General features: G+C 32.6%; 1 protein-coding gene across 1 annotated transcript in view; it reads right to left on the bottom strand.

Moving 5' to 3' along the window:
* The window catches only part of HGF (hepatocyte growth factor), an 81,860-nt gene that overhangs the window by 15,622 nt on the left and 47,149 nt on the right, over window positions 1-19,089 (bottom strand). The window contains exons 9-12 of the mRNA XM_030834270.3: window positions 16,680-16,854; window positions 12,844-12,971; window positions 4,221-4,323; window positions 11-144 (exon numbers count right to left, since the gene is read on the bottom strand). Of these exons, the coding sequence (XP_030690130.1) occupies window positions 11-144; window positions 4,221-4,323; window positions 12,844-12,971; window positions 16,680-16,854 (540 nt within the window). The remainder of the gene's footprint in view (window positions 1-10; window positions 145-4,220; window positions 4,324-12,843; window positions 12,972-16,679; window positions 16,855-19,089) is intronic.

Genomic DNA, 19,089 nt, shown 5'->3' with positions numbered 1-19,089 from the left:
ATATACTTACAACGAGAAATAGGGCAGTAATCCCAAGGAATGAGAGGATTCCCCGTGTAACACCAGGGACCATGGGCATCATCATCAGGATTGCGGCAGTAATTCTTATTCAGCTTACTAGCATCTGGTTCCCAGAAGATATGCCTGCATAAACAACAAACTCTGAACATCACAAAATGCACATCTTGTCCAAGAGAAACAAAATGTCACGAAGAAGATATAATCCTAGTGCATAACTTTCATTACAGATACAACACAAGCTACCTGCTGTGAATTTGGGGTGTTTTTTTTTTTTGAGACTTATTTTGTTGTTGTTCTTGCAGTTTGGAAGGATGTTCTTTAACTCAGGAATAAGGCTGAATAATCAATATAGATAAAGTGATAAAAGATTTTATGACTTTGCTTCTATTTAATAACTATACTGGCAAGGTAACAATACCCCTGTGACAAAGATCTAAGTTAGAAAATGCGTAGAAAATGCAAGCTATTGCAAAAGTATTTTTTTCACGTTTCAGAAACATGTAAAGAAGCATCACTAGCAACATTACTATGACAACGTACTGGAAGCTACACTGAAAACAATAATAATGTGCTAATAAAATTATTCAATTCTAAAATTTCATTGGTCATATAGTTACAAAATATGATTTTTTGACAGATAATTGAGTAACACTTCAGCCTTTCTCATTTTACATCTTAACTAAATTTATTACAGAAGTAAAGCAAAAATACTGTATGTTATAAGACCATGCCCACTCATATAACATCAATATTTACATTTACCTCAGTAACATTAAAGAAGTCAAATGCCACATGGCCATCCTGACCATGTCATGAAAACTATACATCCTAACTTAATTTGTTTTGGATTACTAATTACTACCATGCTTGAACATAATTAATGTGTCATTTTAAAAAACTGGGAAGAGCTTCAACATAGAAACTTGAGCTATCTTACTAAACTTGGATTTACTTTTTGGACCAATACGACAGTAAAGACATACAATACTTACTGTGTGACATATTCTATTACAGATGACTTACATATATGCCCTTAGACCAACCTGATGAGACAGGCTCGAAGATTATGCAATTTTGTATTTGACGAAATTGAAATCCACAGAGGACAATTAATTTTTCTAGGGTCACATGGTTTTTAAGCTGTAGAACAAGTGTTTGAACACACAGCTCTTTCCAGAGTCAGTGTTCAAAACCACCACACAGTGTTACCTCTTTACTCAGTCATAGTTTGTACTTAAACCAAAATGGTACCATGCAACTTAATCATTCATCAGTATCCTACAAGTTGGTTCCAAATGACTTTTAACTATTTCCAAAGGCAAACCTAAACTCAATGAATTGAGTTATAACCATTGCATCCCTGAATAAATATGCGACGTGTTTCCAGTGGTATGCTGGTAAATGTTTAACAACTAGCACTCTGAAGTGTGTATGGGGGCAGAGGGTCTTTATTTGTTGTTCTTGCATATTTCTGTAGTGTAACTGTAACTACTTCCACCATAAAACTGTCAGACTTCTAATATGGAATCACTGAAGGCAGAGTTGGTTACAGTTGTCTTTCACAAGTCCGTGAAGAGCTAGATCCACCCCACCATATTTCTAAAAATGCTTTTAAAAATATCAGTGTTGAAATCAGCATTAATTTTAATCATGCCAATTCTTGCTTAAAATTCTTGAATGAATTCCTTTAATGCTTAGGATAAAACTCAAATTTCTTTTTTTTTTTAACATCTTTATTGGAGTATAATTGCTTTACAATGGTGTGTTAGTTTCTGCTTTATAACAAAGTGAATCAGTTATACATATACATATGTTCCCATATCTCTTCCCTCTTGCACCTCCCTCCCTCCCACCCTCCCTATCCCACCCCTCTAGGTGGTCACAAAGCACCGAGCTGATCTCCCTGTGCTATGCGGCTGCTTCCCACTAGCTATATATTTTATGTTTCGTATTGTATATATGTCCATGCCACTTTCTCACTTTGTCACAGCTTACCCTTCCCCCTCCCCATATCCTCAAGTCCATGCTCTAGTAGGTCTGTGTCTTTATTCCCGTCTTACCCCTAGGTTCTTCATGACCTTTTTTTTTTTTCCCCTTAGATTCCATATGTGTGTGTTAGCATATGGTATTTGTTTTTCTCTTTCTGACTTACTTCACGCTGTATGACAGACTCTAGGTCCATCCACCTCAATACAAATAACTCAATTTCGTTTCTTTTTTCTTCAAATTTCTTAACACAGTTTACAGGGTCCTGTATGGTTTTGCCACTGGAGAATTTCTTCTCTGGACATTAACCAAATTATACTGTTTCAACCTTATTAAAGTTATTTCTGATTTTTATACACTTCCATTTTGGGGCTTTTGAACAAGTTATTTCTTCTGCCTGATGGACTTTTCCTCCTACACTTCCTTTGACTAACTCCTTCTTATTACCTATGTCCCAACTAACATCCCTTCCTGTAGGAAAACTTCCTGACCATTTAAGTGTGGGTGTCACTTGTTTGCAGCCCCATAACATAAAATATGCTTTTTTCGTGGATTTTCTAATATGACATTGGCATTTGCTGTTTTCTGCCATTCCATACTAGAGTGAGATCCATGATGGCAGAATTCTGCTTAACTTTGAAGTCCTAGAGCTACAGTGTCCAATACAGTAGCTACTAGCCAGAGTAACCACAGAAAAGCTAGTGTGTGGCTCGTCCAAATTGAAAGGTGCTATAATTATAAATATACAACAAATTTTGTAGCTTTAATATAAAAATGTAAAATAGCTCATTAATAGTTTTTATGTTAAATACATATTGAAATGAAAAGCTTTAGAAATATTGGATTAATAAAAACATTATTTTAAAAATTTGCCTGTTTAATTTTACTTCTGTAAGTATGGCTACTGGAAAACTTAAAAAGTACAAGTGCGATTACATATGTCAGTTGCATATTTATGTTAGAGAACACTGCTTTATAACTAGCACTATTTGTTTGTGAAGTAAATTAGTCGAAAAAACATCATCCACTAGTGAGTAAATTTTGAAAGAGAATAAGAACTTTAAAGCTAAAGTGGAACCAGGAGCAAAATGACTCAACTTCTCTGGATCCTTAAATTCTTATTCACACATACAGAAATATCTTCCATATAGGATTATGATGGTCAAATGAGATAACAACTCACAGAAAGCAACCATGTTGTAGATACTTTATTAAATGACACTACCGGGCTTCCCTGGTGGCGCAGTGGTTGAGAGTCTGCCTGCTGATGCAGGGGACACGGGTTCGTGCCCCAGTCCACGAAGATCCCACATGCCGCAGAGCGGCTGGGCCCGTGAGCCATGGCCGCTGAGCCTGCGCGTCCGGAGCCTGTGCTCCGCAACGGGAGAGGCCACAACAGTGAGAGGCCCGCGTACCGCAAAAAAAAAAAAAAAAAAAAAAAATGACACTACCATTTTTCTTTTAATCCTGCTGTATATATTCCAGGATATTTAATAAAACTCTGTTCTATGTTGCAACTATGTCTCATACGTCTTTTGTAATTTCAAACACACTAGCACTACTGCTGGGGTCAAGTGGAAGATAACTGCTTTTGTTGTGAATATGTCCAATTCTCTGAAATATATAGATTTTTTTCAATTACATATCCGTTTCTTTAATTATAGAAAAATCATGTGTATCAGAATAAAGCTATACAAGGAAACATGTCTCAATAAGTTTTTAGTAGTTAACTGGAATTTTAAGGTATGTATATACATGAAGATGGTCACTTATCAATTTTATAAACTAATATTAATAATTAAATAATTATGAGAATATAATCCTATAATATACTATTTGAAACACTAGATTTGGCATTTCATTATACAATGTCTTATCCATTTGTGTAATTGTTTTCTCCGTATGACTATATCATGCTTAAAGGTGGAGCCCAAATGTATGTTAATGTTCTTTTTGTTAATGTTCCCGAGGCACCTGTTACACAGCAGAACACATAGTAAATCCTCAATAAATATGTACTGCTTTGAATTGTTTATTTAAGTTTGCCACGTAGAGAGAAAATGTTAAATTGAGTTGCACAGAACGATCAATCTAATGTTTTTATTAGCTTACTATAATATATAAATGAATAGAAAGAAATACCAATGTACCTCAATATACCTATTTGCTGTTATCACTACATACTATATATTGAAAGAAAGAAATTTACATACCGATGTAAATCTTCCATGTTCTTGTCCCACATCGAACATGTTAGTCCAGATCGTGTTTTGGATAAATTGCCCATATAGTTTTTGCCATTCCCACGATAACAATCTAAATATAAAATATATGGAAAGAAGACTAATGAATACTAGGGAGTATAGGACAAAGACTTCTTTTACAAGCATATGAATTCATGAAAATCAACATAAAAATTAAAACAAAGCAGTGAAATCTGTACAAAGCAAAGACACTTAACTATCTCTCATAAAATATCTTTATTTTTAGTCAGATTTATTCATTAAAATGAAAGTTTATGTATCAAATTACAAATTCAAAAAAATCAAAGAAAAAATTAAGTGAGTGGCTCTTAGGGACACCAAAGAAATGAGAATTTTGTGAGTGACATATATTTTCCAATAGTTTCTACTGAAAAATCTTACTCCACAGGAAAGTCACAAGAATGATATAATGAGCACTCGTATGCCAGTCACATTTGTTGTGTTTTGATTTTTGTCTTTCGTGAGATTGACATTCTGAGTCATCCAAGCCAGCTGTTTCACAAATGCTCTTTAATTTCATTTTGCCTGATTAGTTTCTCATGAATGAAATCAAATTAAATACAGAAATATTGCCTAGGTGATATTTTGTCCTTTTTTCAGGATTATTTCATGTGACACATGATGTCAGTTTGTTCAATTATTGTTGATGAGTTTGATAACTTGCTTAAGTGGTATAAAGGAAAAACTTCTCTTCATATATAAGATAAACAAACAAAAAAATTTTGAGGCCTTTGAGGCTGACTACATCCTATTCCCAAACAAATTTTCACAAAATGGCTTAGGCATACTTTGATTAATTTTGCATGAATCAGTTATTACTCTGCTGCTTTTAAAATGATTTTTTTATTTCCTACTTTTCTTTCTTTCTTGTTATTCTTCTGTAAATGAAAGTTTTTCCTTCTCCTCTACTCCTTCCATTTAAGTAGTAGTACTACTACTAGTAGTAGTAGCAGTGCTAGTAGTAGTCTTCTAGTAGAAGAGTAATGTAAATATGGACTCACGGATTCTCTTTTTATTCAGCATGATATATTATCTATTCCTGTTGTTCATTTTGATGCTCAAATTGTTCCATTTTTAGCCAATGGAAGCCATGTTAAGATGGCTCCTGTGTCTTTTATCATTCCCCATGTGGTTTTATTTTTTACTTTTTCTCAACTGAGCAGTTTGCGTTCTATTAAACATTTATAGAAGTGTCCGTATTTGGAATTTTAAAAAATAATAAAAAGAAGTTAAGTTCTTTCAAATATGTACGTTGCAGTTCTACATTTGAAAAGAAACACTATTCCATATTTTGAAATAATCCTGCATATTTTAATAGTAACTATTTAAGAATTCTGATTTTTATATGAATAAAAACTGTAGTTTTAACTATAAAATATATCTACAAACGTACGTTAACATTAAGATTATTCTCTGGTTTAAAGTTGGTAAGCCATAGTATATTATCATTGGTTTTAAATATGCTATGTGATTAGAATAAATAATATGTACAAATTCTAATAAAATTTTTAAATGAATAATAATTTGTCCAGGAGTTAGTTAATTTAGTAAAAAGGAAATATAATAATATATTCAATAGTCATGTTTTGATATCCATAAATTTGAACTTAGAAAAACTCAAATAGGATAGGATTTGATACAGATAATATATCAGTCATTACCATATACAATAAAATTGTTTTCAGAAAGCATAAATTTGTAAAATCCAATTTTTGTACATATGCAGAATATATCAGTTAAAATATTTTCCTCTGACAGTGCTATTTTTTTCTACATTAGGAAAGATTAAACTTTTGGCTGTTAGGTAGTAAATTCTTCAGATAATTTCTTACTGAAGAAAGCAATTGTGCAATGTGATATATTGGTACTGCTCTTTGATACATTTTTGATTTTACACCTGTGTTTTCTGTATTAGAGAAAGGGATCCTCCTTACCACTACCACCGTTTTATTTGAATATGAGCTAGGTGTTTTTTTTCTTAGCAAACTTTTTTTTAGAATAGTTTTTAATTTACAGAAAAGTTGTAAGTTGGTACAGAAAATTCTAATATACCACAGTTTCCCCTACTTTTACTATCTTGTATTAGTATGATAGATTTCTCACAACTATTTACCATACTGATGCATTATTACTAACAGAAACCTATATTTTGTTTAAATTGTTAGTTTTTTCCTAGTGTACTTTTTTGTGTCCTAGGATCCCACATGATACCACCTTACATTTAACTGTCATGATTTTTAAGGCTCTTCTAGATGTAACAGTTTTCTCAGACTTTGTTTTTTGATGATCCTGACAGTGTTAAGGAGAACTAGTATTTTGTAAAATGTCCATCAGTTGGGTTTGTCTGATGTTTTCCTCATGATTAGATCTGGGTTATGGGTTTTTGAGAGGAAGACATTAATTTTGAGTACTTATTAACTTGCTGGCATAAGATATTCCAGCTTTACTTTATGTTTTTCTTGCCCCAGGCCTGGAATCTTCAATTTCACCAAGGAGCCATTGTTTATGTTAGTGATGAAAGGTAAGGAGAAGACGTGGGTGCTATGTGTGCTCATTGCTATTTGGTACCATTGTTTCTAGTCCCTTTCATTTGATAGAGCTGGGAAGTGTGTGCATGTGTGTGTGTGTGTGTGTGTGTGTCTTCATGAGTAACTGATCCCTCTGACTCCAGTCTAGCACCAGAGTTCTTCCTTGTCTCCTCTTCATTTGTGTATTTCTTCTCCCATAGTGAGAACCATGATTCTAGGTAACATCAGTATTTTTCCTCATTTTCTGAATTCTCCAATGCACACAAAATAATGTTAAAGCTGCTACATCCTAATACAGCAAAATTACACTTTGAAGTTCAAAAGGTATTTAAAGTTATCTAACTTTAAATGTATTCCAGTGAGGCTATATATAGTCAGAAAACTGTGTTTAAAAATTATTTGGAATTTTTTTCTAAATTCTGTAGTAATGGTATCTATTTGATATACAGATAGGCACATTTCTGTGTTTTTTTCCATCTTTCTTGAGATTACTTTTTGAACATTTAAAACATTATTAAAACATTAATATTGGTTGATAGTCAAAACTATATGAAAGTGTGTATTCAGAGTGTTCTCATTTTCCCTCTTGCTTCTGTGTCATATTTCTACCCACTACTACCCACCGTTACAAGTAACCAATTTCATTAGTTTCTTGTTTATGGCTCTTGTATTTCTTTTTTTTTTTTTTTTTTTTTTTTACTTTTTTGGCAAAGATGTATACACACACACACATATACATATGTAATATAAATATATAATTATATGTATATATATTCTATATATGTATTATTATATCCCATTCTTTATTACTAGTAGTAAATCCCTTTATTTATTACTAACAGAATACCAAATATATATTTTAGTGCTTTGTTTTTTTTTAAATAATATATCTGAAAATCACTTCATATTAGTTCATGAAAAGTTTTATCATTCTTTCTGCAGATTTGCAGTATTCCATTGTGTGATTTCGCCAGCGTAGATTTGGGTTGTTTTGCTAGTACAGAAAATGCTGCAATAAAAAACTCGTGCATATGTTTTTGCATATTATTGGAGCTGTATATTCAAATAGTGCATTATTGGTCCAAAAGGTGAATGTATATGTAATCTAATTATTGTAATATTCTGTTCCATAAGGATTTTTATCATTTTGCACTCCCAAAAGCAAAGCATGAGAGTTAATTTCCCCATACAGCTTTGCCAAGATAGTGTTGTCAAGCTTTTGAATTTTTGTGAATTTATATGTGAGAAATAAAAGTCTCATATTATGAAAAATCTCAACACTTATATTTTAGTTTTTTCTTGTTACATGTGAATTTAAGCATAATTTTCATGTATTTAAGGGAATTTTTATATTTTTCTCTAAAGAAATCTTTCTGTTCATGTATTTTGTCCATTATTTAATTTTTTGGTCCTATACTTTTCACTTTCACAGTTTTTATATATTAAAAATATTTATCTTCATCTGTGATATACATTTTAAGACTTATTTCCAAATTTGTCTTTTGAATTTAAATATGATGGGTTTGTTTATGTTTTTTGCCATGGCAAGTTTTTGATGTAGCTTATTATTTTTTTCTTTTATTGCCTTTAGATTTTTAGTGTTAATTAAAAGCATATCACCACATCTAAGTTATAAAGGCATTTTTTCCAAGTTTACTTCTAGTATATATATGGTATCCCTTTTTACACTACATCTCTTATCCATTTGGAGTTTATTTTGGGGTATGGTGTAAGGCATGGATTTAATTTTATTGTTTTTCCAAACGGTACTTTATTGATCCATTATTATATTTTAAAAGTTTATTTTTACCCAGTGACATATAGTGCCACATTTTAAATATAATCTCAGTAAGGAGTCTATTTTTGGATTCTGTGTTCTGTCAATTTATTCATGTGCTAGAACTACATTCCTTTAATTATAAACTCTTTATAAAATATTTTAACATCTGATAGGGTTATTTACCTCTCATCACTCTTCTTTCTCAAGGTTTTTCTTAGTATAGTTACATGTTTATTCTCCTAGGAAAAATTTAGAATGAAGTTTTTGATATCAGAAAATATCACATTAAATTTATAAATTAGCTTAGATGGAATTGATGTATTTATGATGTTGAGTTCTCATATCAAGAACAAGGGATGTTTTTCTACATGTTAAAGTACAATTTGGGGCTTTCAGTAGTAATTTAAAATTTAATTACATAGATTTCAACAAGTTTCCTAAGTTTATTCCTAAGTTTTTCTCAGTTTTGTTTCCTATTATAGATGTAGTTTTCTCTTTAATTAGATTTTCAAAACCATATATGAATGCTATTAATATTTGTATATTAATTGTGTATCCTACCTTAGTGATTTTTTTATTATTTGAATTCAGATTTCCAAATATATTACTATTATATCATTTTCACAAAAATCTTTTGCCTTTTTACCCAATCAATAAATATGCCTTCTTATCTTATTGTAAAAAATAATATCAATAATGCAATGTTAAAGAGAAATATAATGTTAAATTATATTTACAATATTAAATAGTAAAGGAGATGCTAGACATTCTTGTTTTCTTTTTGACCTTAATAAGAATACCTCTAATGTTTTCGCATCAAGTAAGTGGTGGTTTTATGACTGAGATTACATCTACATCTATATATCTATATGTATATACTATATATATATATGAGTAGATATATGGGTGTGTGTGTAAGTATGTGTGTATTCCACAGATTCTTGAGTACTTTTATGAAAAATGCATGAATTTTGTCACAGTAATTTCAAAATCTATTAAGATTTGTTATATGGTTGTTTTTCTTACATCTAAGATGAATTATATTAATGGGTTTCTAAAACTGAACCATTTTTGTTCTCAGCCTAAACTCCACTCAATCATTATGTATTATTTACTTAATTTCTTTATTGAACTGTTCACTCAAATTTCATTTAAGATTTTTTATTAATATTTACAAATGAGATAAGTCTATAGTTTTTTTCTGTGATACCTTTATCATGTTTAGGTTTCAATATTATAATTCCATCATAAAAATAATTTGGAAATTTTACTGCATTGGTTAAGCTACAGAGCAATTTACGTAGCATTGAGATCACCTGGTCTATGAATTCATCTAGGCATGATGTGTTTGTGGTGGAATACTTTATTAGTAAATTTCCATGTCTCTTCTGTAGGAATGAGTCTAAGTTTTCTTTCTCTATCAGGGTCAATTCAAATAACTTGAATTATCCTAGTATATTACCCATTTAACTTTCATTTTCAGTTTTTACATGAGGTTGTATAAAATAATCTCATGTTTTCCTGTTTCACTGGTTATCTCTGCCTTCATAATTATTATTTCATATATTTTTCCTCTCTTGAGTCAGTTATCTGGTGGTTGTCTATTTTGTTAATTTTTTCAAAGAATCATCATTTGGCTTTAATTCATTAGTTCTACTGTTTTCTTTTCTTTACCTTATTAATGTCTGCTTTTATCTTAGTTGTTTTCTTTCGTGTGTTGCTTTTGTTTTACTTTTTCCTCCACCTCTTTGAGTGGGAAATTTCATTTCCCTGTCTTCATTATGTATATTATTGATATAAATATTTAAAGCTGTGAATTGTGTTTTGTTTCCTGCCTTAAATGTACCTTATATAGTATAATACACTGTGTTTTATCAGTATTTTTAAAGAAATTCTGCAATTTCAGTTTTCTTTTTTTTAACAGAGTTATTTAATATCCAACTGGAAGAGCTTTTATATATATGTTAAATCAGATGTTGCAAGATTTGAGCAAAAGTTTTTAACTCATCAACCTATATGTGGAATTTATATTTCCTTCTATATAGAGAAGGATAAGAGCAACATCCTTTTGTGTGTGTGTGTGTGTGTGTGTGTGTGTGTCTGCATGCATACATATCAAATATGTAACAATCCATACTACTATCTTGGCAGTATTATACAATGACATAACTCTCTGTTAAAATTTCACAGCTGTATGTTGAATTGGCTAACAGTGTCTCTTAAGTAGGACTTATTCATTTTCAAATTGCCCCACAGAGCCTAGCACATTGTTGCATAAATCAGGTATAATATATTGTTAAAGAAAAGGAATATAATATATTGTTAAAGTATTAATGAAAAGGAAAAAGCATGGAGTAATGGAAAGGTCATTTTAAGGAGAATTTGAGTGACTCACAGTTGTGCTAATTTGAGAGTTCAGGCAAGTTATTTAAATTCCCTACAGCTAATTTCTTCATCTATTAATGTGCAGCTCTATTATATAAGCAATAACATCAGCTTAACTTTCAAAACCCCAAATCCTCATATTCTATTACCTGATCTTTGATAAGTGATATTTATGTACATAAAAGCATCTTAATACACATCAGAAGCTTATAAAACAATTGTTCTCACTTGCCTCTATCACTCAGAAATTATCAGTAATTGTTTAAATGACTAAGGCAGGGACAAAGAAGATCCAGCTGGTACCAAACCTTCCTTAATCATTGGTTTCAACTTTATTTCCAACTGACCTTTAAAGTCTGCCCAAGAAGAGTGAAATTGATTGAAAAGGGACTCATCTCTTCTTCCCTCTACAACTGTTTTCCGAGTTGTTCACAAAAAATGGCACTGAGGAAAGTCAGGGGATGGAAGAAGTATGTACAGGGCAATAAATCCATGAAATAGAGTTTTAAATTTGGCTTGGACTTTTTAGAATGATTTAGGACTGACCATGGCCATGACCATCATAATTAAATTTATGTGAAAGAATGTGATTATTTAAAAATCATAACTCCTAATTCATTATATACCAATAAATGCCCAGAGCCCATTATTATTAATTTTTGACAAATGATTTTTTAAACCTATTTCAACGTGACTTTTCTCAACCACGGCTCCCTGAAACAATTATTTTCAATGGTGTCTATGTTTCCAAGCACAATGGTGATTTATCCCAAATCCCACTGTTACATAGCATCTCTACTACTAACACCCCAGTCCACATCACTCTCGTCTCTTGCCTAAATTACTGAAGCAATCATTCAGTTGATTCCCCTGTTTTGGCCCTTTGTCAGGAGTTCTGGCTATTTTTCATAATGCAGCCAGAGTCATCCAGTTAAAATTTAAGTCAGACAGATCGTTTAGTTCCCATCTTAGAATCCTACAACAGAGTCTCTCCCCTTTCAGAATAGAAGTGTAAATCCTTCCGTTTCTACTAGGCCTATGGAATTTTATCCCAGTTGCTCTCTAACCTTGCTCATTCTGTACCAGCCACAATGATGCGCTGTTTCTTTCTTTTAACTTTTCAAGCACTCTCCCATCTCATGCCATTTTCATTTGCAGTTTCCTCTACCTAGAATGCTCTTTACAAGTATGTGCACGTGGCACATGCTGCTCCCTGACTTATTTCAGGTTCTCCTTAAACGTTACCTTAATATGTAAGATCTTCTCAGACCATTAAAAGATAAAATAGCAACATCCTCCTCCCTCTAACTCTGGGACATTTATCTCTCTAGCACTTACACAAACTAACTTACTATCCCCACCTACTTTTTTTTTTTTTTTTTTTTTTGCATTACACGGGCCTCTCACTGTTGTGGCCTCTCCTCTTGCAGAGCACAGGCTCCGGATGCACAGGCTCAGCGGCCATGGTCACAGGCCTAGCTGCTCCGCGGCATGTGGGATCTTCCCGGCCCGGGGCACGAACCTGTGTCCCCTGCATCGGCAAGCGGACTCTCAACCACTGCGCCATCAGGGAAGCCCCCCACCTACGTTTTAATTTTGCTTGTTTTTGTTCCTGGACATTAGTTCAATGGGGTTAGAGAATTTTGTTTTGTTTACTGGTATATCCACAGTGCCTAAAACTGTCCCTGGCACTAGTATACATTCAAATAAATAAAGGGATATTGAACAAATTAATATATAAAAGAAATCCAACTTCAGGCTTGGTGACTTTGTTTGCTAACAGTGCAACAAGAAATAAGTCTTCTGCTGTAATGTGTACTCCATTTAGGCATTTCCACTGAATTTAATCATGCCCACACTGCAAAATGTCAGCTATTACCTTGTCCACTTGACACATCACATTTTGGAATTTGGGAGCAGTAGCCAACTCGGATGTTTGGATCAGTGGTAAAACACCACGGTGACTCAGCCCCATCTGGATTTCGGCAATAGTTTTCTCTTAGGTCCCTATTGAGAATAAACATGTTAATGTAAATTGCCAGGGTTTCTTACATTGGTGAAGTCAGTGTTATTACATTTCTAGAATCCTAGAATGTATGCATTCTATAAATAGAGCCCTACGTTTTAGATTTAGGATAGTTATAACAGTTTAGAATTCAGTATACACAACTGACACTGCCCACATTACTGAAATAAAATGCTGTCAGATGTCAGAATTCTTTTTCTTCCACAGACCTGGAGTTTCACACAAACACTACTGCTTCGTGAAAGAGAGAAATAGTACCACTTCATTCTTCTCACTCATTTTCAAGACGTGGACTCTCAACTGTTACAATTTTTAAAAACTGGTCTGTTATTACTTTTTCATGGACTGTATATAATGTAGAAACACATTCTCTTTACAGAAGATAGGCTATTATAATTAGTAGTCTTTAATTTCTCTTGTTTAAAAATGAAGTTCCACCTATTCAAACATTTGCCACAAAACACATGACAGATATTTCTTCTTTAAATTCTGTATTTCTTTGATTTATTTAATTCACTACATAGATTTCTTTTAATTCCAACGTAGTTCTTTCTTGATTTAGAGATTACAACATGCAATTTTATATTTCTGTAAAATTAAATCCTAGTTACAATATAGATAACCTAACTATAGAAAAAGTTGTCAATGTAATACATGTACTTCCTTTATTTTACCAGTGATATAGTTAGACATTTAGAGTTCACAATAAGGAAAAAGTCTAAACTAATATTATCTGTATATAAAAGGATTTTACCTTAATGCAAGGTTCATGTTAAATAAAATGTGAAATTTATGATTTGCTCTCCTGATAATGCTCTCTAATTTGAAGAAAGCATGTACTTTCTTTTTGTAAATCCCTGCTAATAATTTAACAAAATTAATATCCAGTCTATTGGAAGGTACATTATTTATTTCATTTAGGCCCAATTAAAAATACTACACTTTTATTACTATCCAAATTGACCATTAGAAACTGAAAAGTTTTTAAAGAAGAAGCTTGAGTTTGGTTATAAAATCAACAGGTAATAGTTTATCTAGCCAAAATAGGTCCTGACACAACTGTTATTTAAGGTTGTAAGAACAGTGAATGCCAATAGCTAAGGCCATTGTATAGCAAATATTCTTATTTATAACCTATATTCAAGCCTTTACCCTTCTTATAAAATTAACTGGAATGATGAAGAAAATCTTTTCTTTCTTCTGACCAATTTATACTCATGTTTAAAAAAACAGTACAAAATACATGCATTGAATTTTACATAAAGTGTACGCAAATTTGCAATTTTTTTTTTTTTTTTTTTTTTTGCGGTACGAGGGCCTTTCACTGCTGCGGCCTCTCCCGTTGCGGAGCACAGACTCCGGACGCGCAGGTTCAGCGGCCATGGCTCACGGACCCAGCCGCTCCGCGGCATGTGGGATCTTCCCGGACCGGGGCACGAACCCGTGTCCCCTGCATCGGCAGGCAGACTCTCAACCACTGCGCCACCAGGGAAGCCCGCAAATTTGCAATTTTAGATGAATAATTAGTTAAATTATTTCAAGTTGTTAATTTAAGGCAAGATAATTAAACAGAGATCTGAGGCTATCAAAAATCTTAGTTTAGGCCTGCTTTTATAATCTATATCTAGAAGCACCTCATTAATCTAGATTAAGCAAGAATGAGAGTCAAGGTTTGCTCAGATATTTTTTCTAAGTTCTTTCCCTTCACTTGAAGAGAGAAGTGTTTATAATTATTAAAGCGAATTAATGATTATATGATTCATGTACATTCACCACAGGCAGTATTGTTCAGTTATAGTGTTTTTGTTTTGTTTTGATTGGAGTAAAATTGCTTTACAATGTTGTGTTAGTTTCTGCTGTATAATGAAGTGAATTATCTATATGTATACCTGTATCCGCTCCCCCTTGGACCTCCCTCCCTCCCTCCCCGCCCCCCACATCACGTTCATCACAGAGCACCGAGCTGAGCTCCCTGTACTATACAGCAGATTCCCACTAGCTATCTATTTGACACATGATAGTGTATTTATGTCAAACCTAATCTCCCAATTTGTCCCACCCTCCCCTTCCCACCCCGTGTCCACATGTCCGTTCTCTACGTCTACGTCTACGTCTCTATTCCTGCCCTACAAATAGTGTTTTAAAGATCGTCATTTGTAAAGAGTCTCAGTTTTGGGGCATATCGTGTTTAGTACAACCAGAGATACCCGACCAGTATTCCATTCTCTGCTAGCCCACAAACAGTAAAGGCATCAATACTCTGAGTAAAATGTTGAGTCAGATTTTATCAGTTTTATAACACAGCTCACTTTTTGTTTGTTTGACATTTATGTTTGGTTACCTTGACCAAATAACCAATTAAGAAAGAATGGCTTAAATTCCAATAACATGTAAGCTAAACTTTTGATCATTTTTAATTGTGAAATGTGTGGATTCAGTTTCTATAATTATTATCTTTTTTCTTACAGATGAGGTTCATTTGGGTACTTACACATACACAATCTCTAACTTGAGTATTACCAGTCATTAGAAGTTGACAAAAAGTGTGCATGGCACTGACACTGTCTCCTTTGTCTCCCTTAACTATTTGTTTCTCATTTTCTTTTCTCTCTCTACTTTTATGTTTATTTCTGAGGTATGAAACACATGGGTCAAAAATAGAGAGTGAATTGCTGTGAAGAAAATGAAGGAAATAAACCCCAGAGTGGCAACTCTAAATTTGTTATTATAAAATAATTTTAAAAACATAACAGATGAATATTTACTGTCTAAGCAAAGAACTCTGAATTGACTTTTAAAATCTAAAAATAAAATAAAAAACCATAGACTATATCCCCTCTCCAGTGGATGGGCCAACTAATGTTCATAGTTCTCCATCTTGAAATGTTAAGCTCTCTTATTAAAAGCCAGTTACATAAAGGCAATACATGTTATTTATAGGTGCTATTTCAGCAAAGCCACTATGAATGACACGTGTGTTATAAATTTTAAAAGCAATCATTTTATGTTCCTAATAACAAGGTGGGCAATTTAAAAACACATGGCATTGTGGCCGTCTGTCTAACAAAAGTCAAGTGGTGAAGAAAAGCAGCCGTGGAGAAGAACATAACAGCTATGTAATTGATATTCAAGGGCAGTTTCTTCTGCTTGGTTCATCTAAACAGCTGTTGTATTTCCCCACTTTTTAAAGAAAATTTAGAAACAATAAAAATCACTCATTCAAAATTTTAAAAATAATTTTTTTCAAGGCTGAAAACTCATCAGTTTACAATGTTGGTTGAAATCAAGGTGTGCCTTGTAATCTCCCCTAAAGTTAATGTGAAAATTTAAGAAGGCACTAGTTTGAAACTTGCCTGGTTATCATTACCACTAATAGGTTTATTAAATAGACCTGCAAGAGCAAAGCTGTGATCAGAAACCTAGGGATGTGTTTCCCAAAGCATGGATGGTACATCAACCATCTGATTCAGAATCACCAAGAGTGCTTGTTAAAATGTATTATTTCAAGTTCAAATTTCAGACCTGAGCAATCAAAGTCTCTAGGGGGATGTATCTGCCTTTTCATTGCTGAATTTTCCCTAGGCACACTAAAGTTTAAGGATCACTCACACAGAAATTAGTAAAAAGCAACCACTCTGCCTCATTTCCCCCAGGGCCTACTGAAATTTATATTTCTCTAATTTACTCACTTGCACTTGAAATTTTCAGGAGTTATGTCATGCTGGTGAGGATACTGGGAATCCCAACGCTGACAGGGAATTCCATTCCAAATGGTATTGATGATGCCCCGGTAACCTTCTCCTTGACCTTGAATGCATTCAGTTGTTTCCATAGGGACATCCGTGTCATTCATAGTACTGTGAGCTATTGGTAAAAAGAAATATAAATTTAAATAAAATATTTCAATCTGTCATCTACCTCTTAGAGTTCACTTGCATTTTATTAGCAGGGTTTTCTGTCACATAATTTTTATAATAATTGAATGGAATAAAAAATTCAATTTATCACTACTGTCTCACTCAAACGAAAGGAGGAATTAACATGGTGGACTCAACCATGGAATTTCTCTGCTTATAAAAAGAACATTCTGGCTTGACTTTATCTAGATCTGTTTTAAAAAGCATCATTTAATAATATTTAAATTTCCTGGATCTATCTACTCATTATTAACAATAGGTGTAAAATCTCTCTATTTATTAATGCTTAAGTATTGCGTATATGTTTTTTAAAAATCACTTTTCTTACTTTTGAAATTGGAAAACATCTACAAATAATATAATGACCAAGTGGGGAAATTTTAGCACTGTGCCGTAAGTTTGGCCATTAAAAAAAGTACGAAAAAGAAAATTAATGCTAGTCTAGAGAACAGAGTTATTTTTTAAAAATCAGTTTGTCACTATTACTATCTCCATTCCAATTCTTTTCATTCAAACACTAAATTAGTTTATTCTTGAAAAATTCTTTAAAGGCATTTTACTTCCGTATGTCACTGTAACTTATACATGCCAAATATACAGTATTTCTGAAATGACTATACAGTTACTCCTAAAATTAGTTTATTTAAATAGTTAAAAAGTTGGTAATGGTATTAACCGTGGTTTTCTTCTAAAATAATAAATATATTCTAAGCTGATATGTTACATTTTTCTTCTTAATCAACTTGTTGGCATTTAAGAAATATTACTTGCTTCTAGGCAGATTTATTTGTTGCCTTTTTCCTAGTCCAACTGCAGTGCTTTACCATACTTCATGAAGATCCTGAAAATCTCAGTAAGAAAATTTTTAAAGTACAAAATTAAATTTACCACAACTTGAACTCTTGTCTTTTGTCTTAAGGTTTACTCACTTGCATAAAATATAACTCAAAACATTCTGGAGCAACTAAAATTCATATACCTTCTCAAAACATTCATGAAAATGTTTGTTTCCATGTAAACTCCCCAATTACCTTTATAACCTAAATGGTTATTCAAGGTGCCTCTGCATAAAACTGAAGTTGACAGCCTCTAGGATAGTTTAAGAAGTGAATAAATAAATGTCTTTGATTCACCCATTCTGGAATTCGGTGCATCATTTCTCCAAAGGAGAGGTTAGAATTAGACATGCCTTCAGAGGCTAGGGATGTCTATAACAGTGTTCCATATTTAATGGTGTAAATTCTTTTAAAGTGGCTCTTTAACTTTATTTTAAATTTCTTTCTTTCTTACAAATAATTACTACCTATGTGTCTGAATGCTTTATTTCATTGAGTTCCATGCAAACTAAGTAGAGGCTAAGTTTGGAGTTATTCTGTGAAGTTTTGTGGAAAAAAAAGGAGGATTAATTAATGACCATCCCAATCACTAGAATGTTTTGTGTACAGATTTCCAAAAATTGCCCTTTTAATAACTCTTCTTTTTAAAAACAAATCTCTTCTTCAGCTCATCTTAAAATGTGTTTTTATTTCTTATGTATCTACTTTAGGGAATAGAAATGCAGCTCAGAAATATCCTAAATTAAAAGGAAATTCAAATGGACATGAGGAAATGTCCAGAGATTGACCTATAGAATGGTCATTGAGAGTTGATGGCTTAGAAAATTTATATGTATTGATATTTGTAATATATATTGATTTAGGAAGAACAAAAATTTTGGACTGAGAGAAATGACTTCTATAGAAGAAGTTGGTGCTGTTTAACCAAGTTCATTACGACTGTAATATTACCTGAAGCTCTTTGATGAAATAGAAAATAAGATGGATTTCATAGGTTCTGAGGGTTAGAACTATATTTCATTAAAACAAATGCTACTAAGCTATTTTTCTGATGATTTGAGTTGATTGTTACATGATTTGAGGAAAATGAGTATGTGTGGGAAGTCTTTAAAGGGTGACAACTCTAAAACAGGAAAAAGTTCAAGCTTGTACTGACATATATCATTCTAATTGTAAAACTATGATGTGAAAGAAGACAAAACGAATGTCCCCAGGAATCTCTCAATTCATTAGCTTAACGTTTTAAGAAGAAAAGTTTTGATTCCCCCACTTCTTGGGTACAAGCTCCTGGGCAGCAAATTTGTGACCTCAGTTAGGACTCAGAATACTGACAATGGGAGGAAGGT

The sequence above is a fragment of the Globicephala melas genome, chromosome 9 (assembly GCF_963455315.2).
Source record: "Globicephala melas chromosome 9, mGloMel1.2, whole genome shotgun sequence".
In the NCBI taxonomy this organism is placed as follows: domain Eukaryota; kingdom Metazoa; phylum Chordata; class Mammalia; order Artiodactyla; family Delphinidae; genus Globicephala; species Globicephala melas.
The sequence above is the reverse complement of the archived record's forward strand: the minus strand, read 5'-3'. Positions and strand labels throughout refer to the sequence as shown.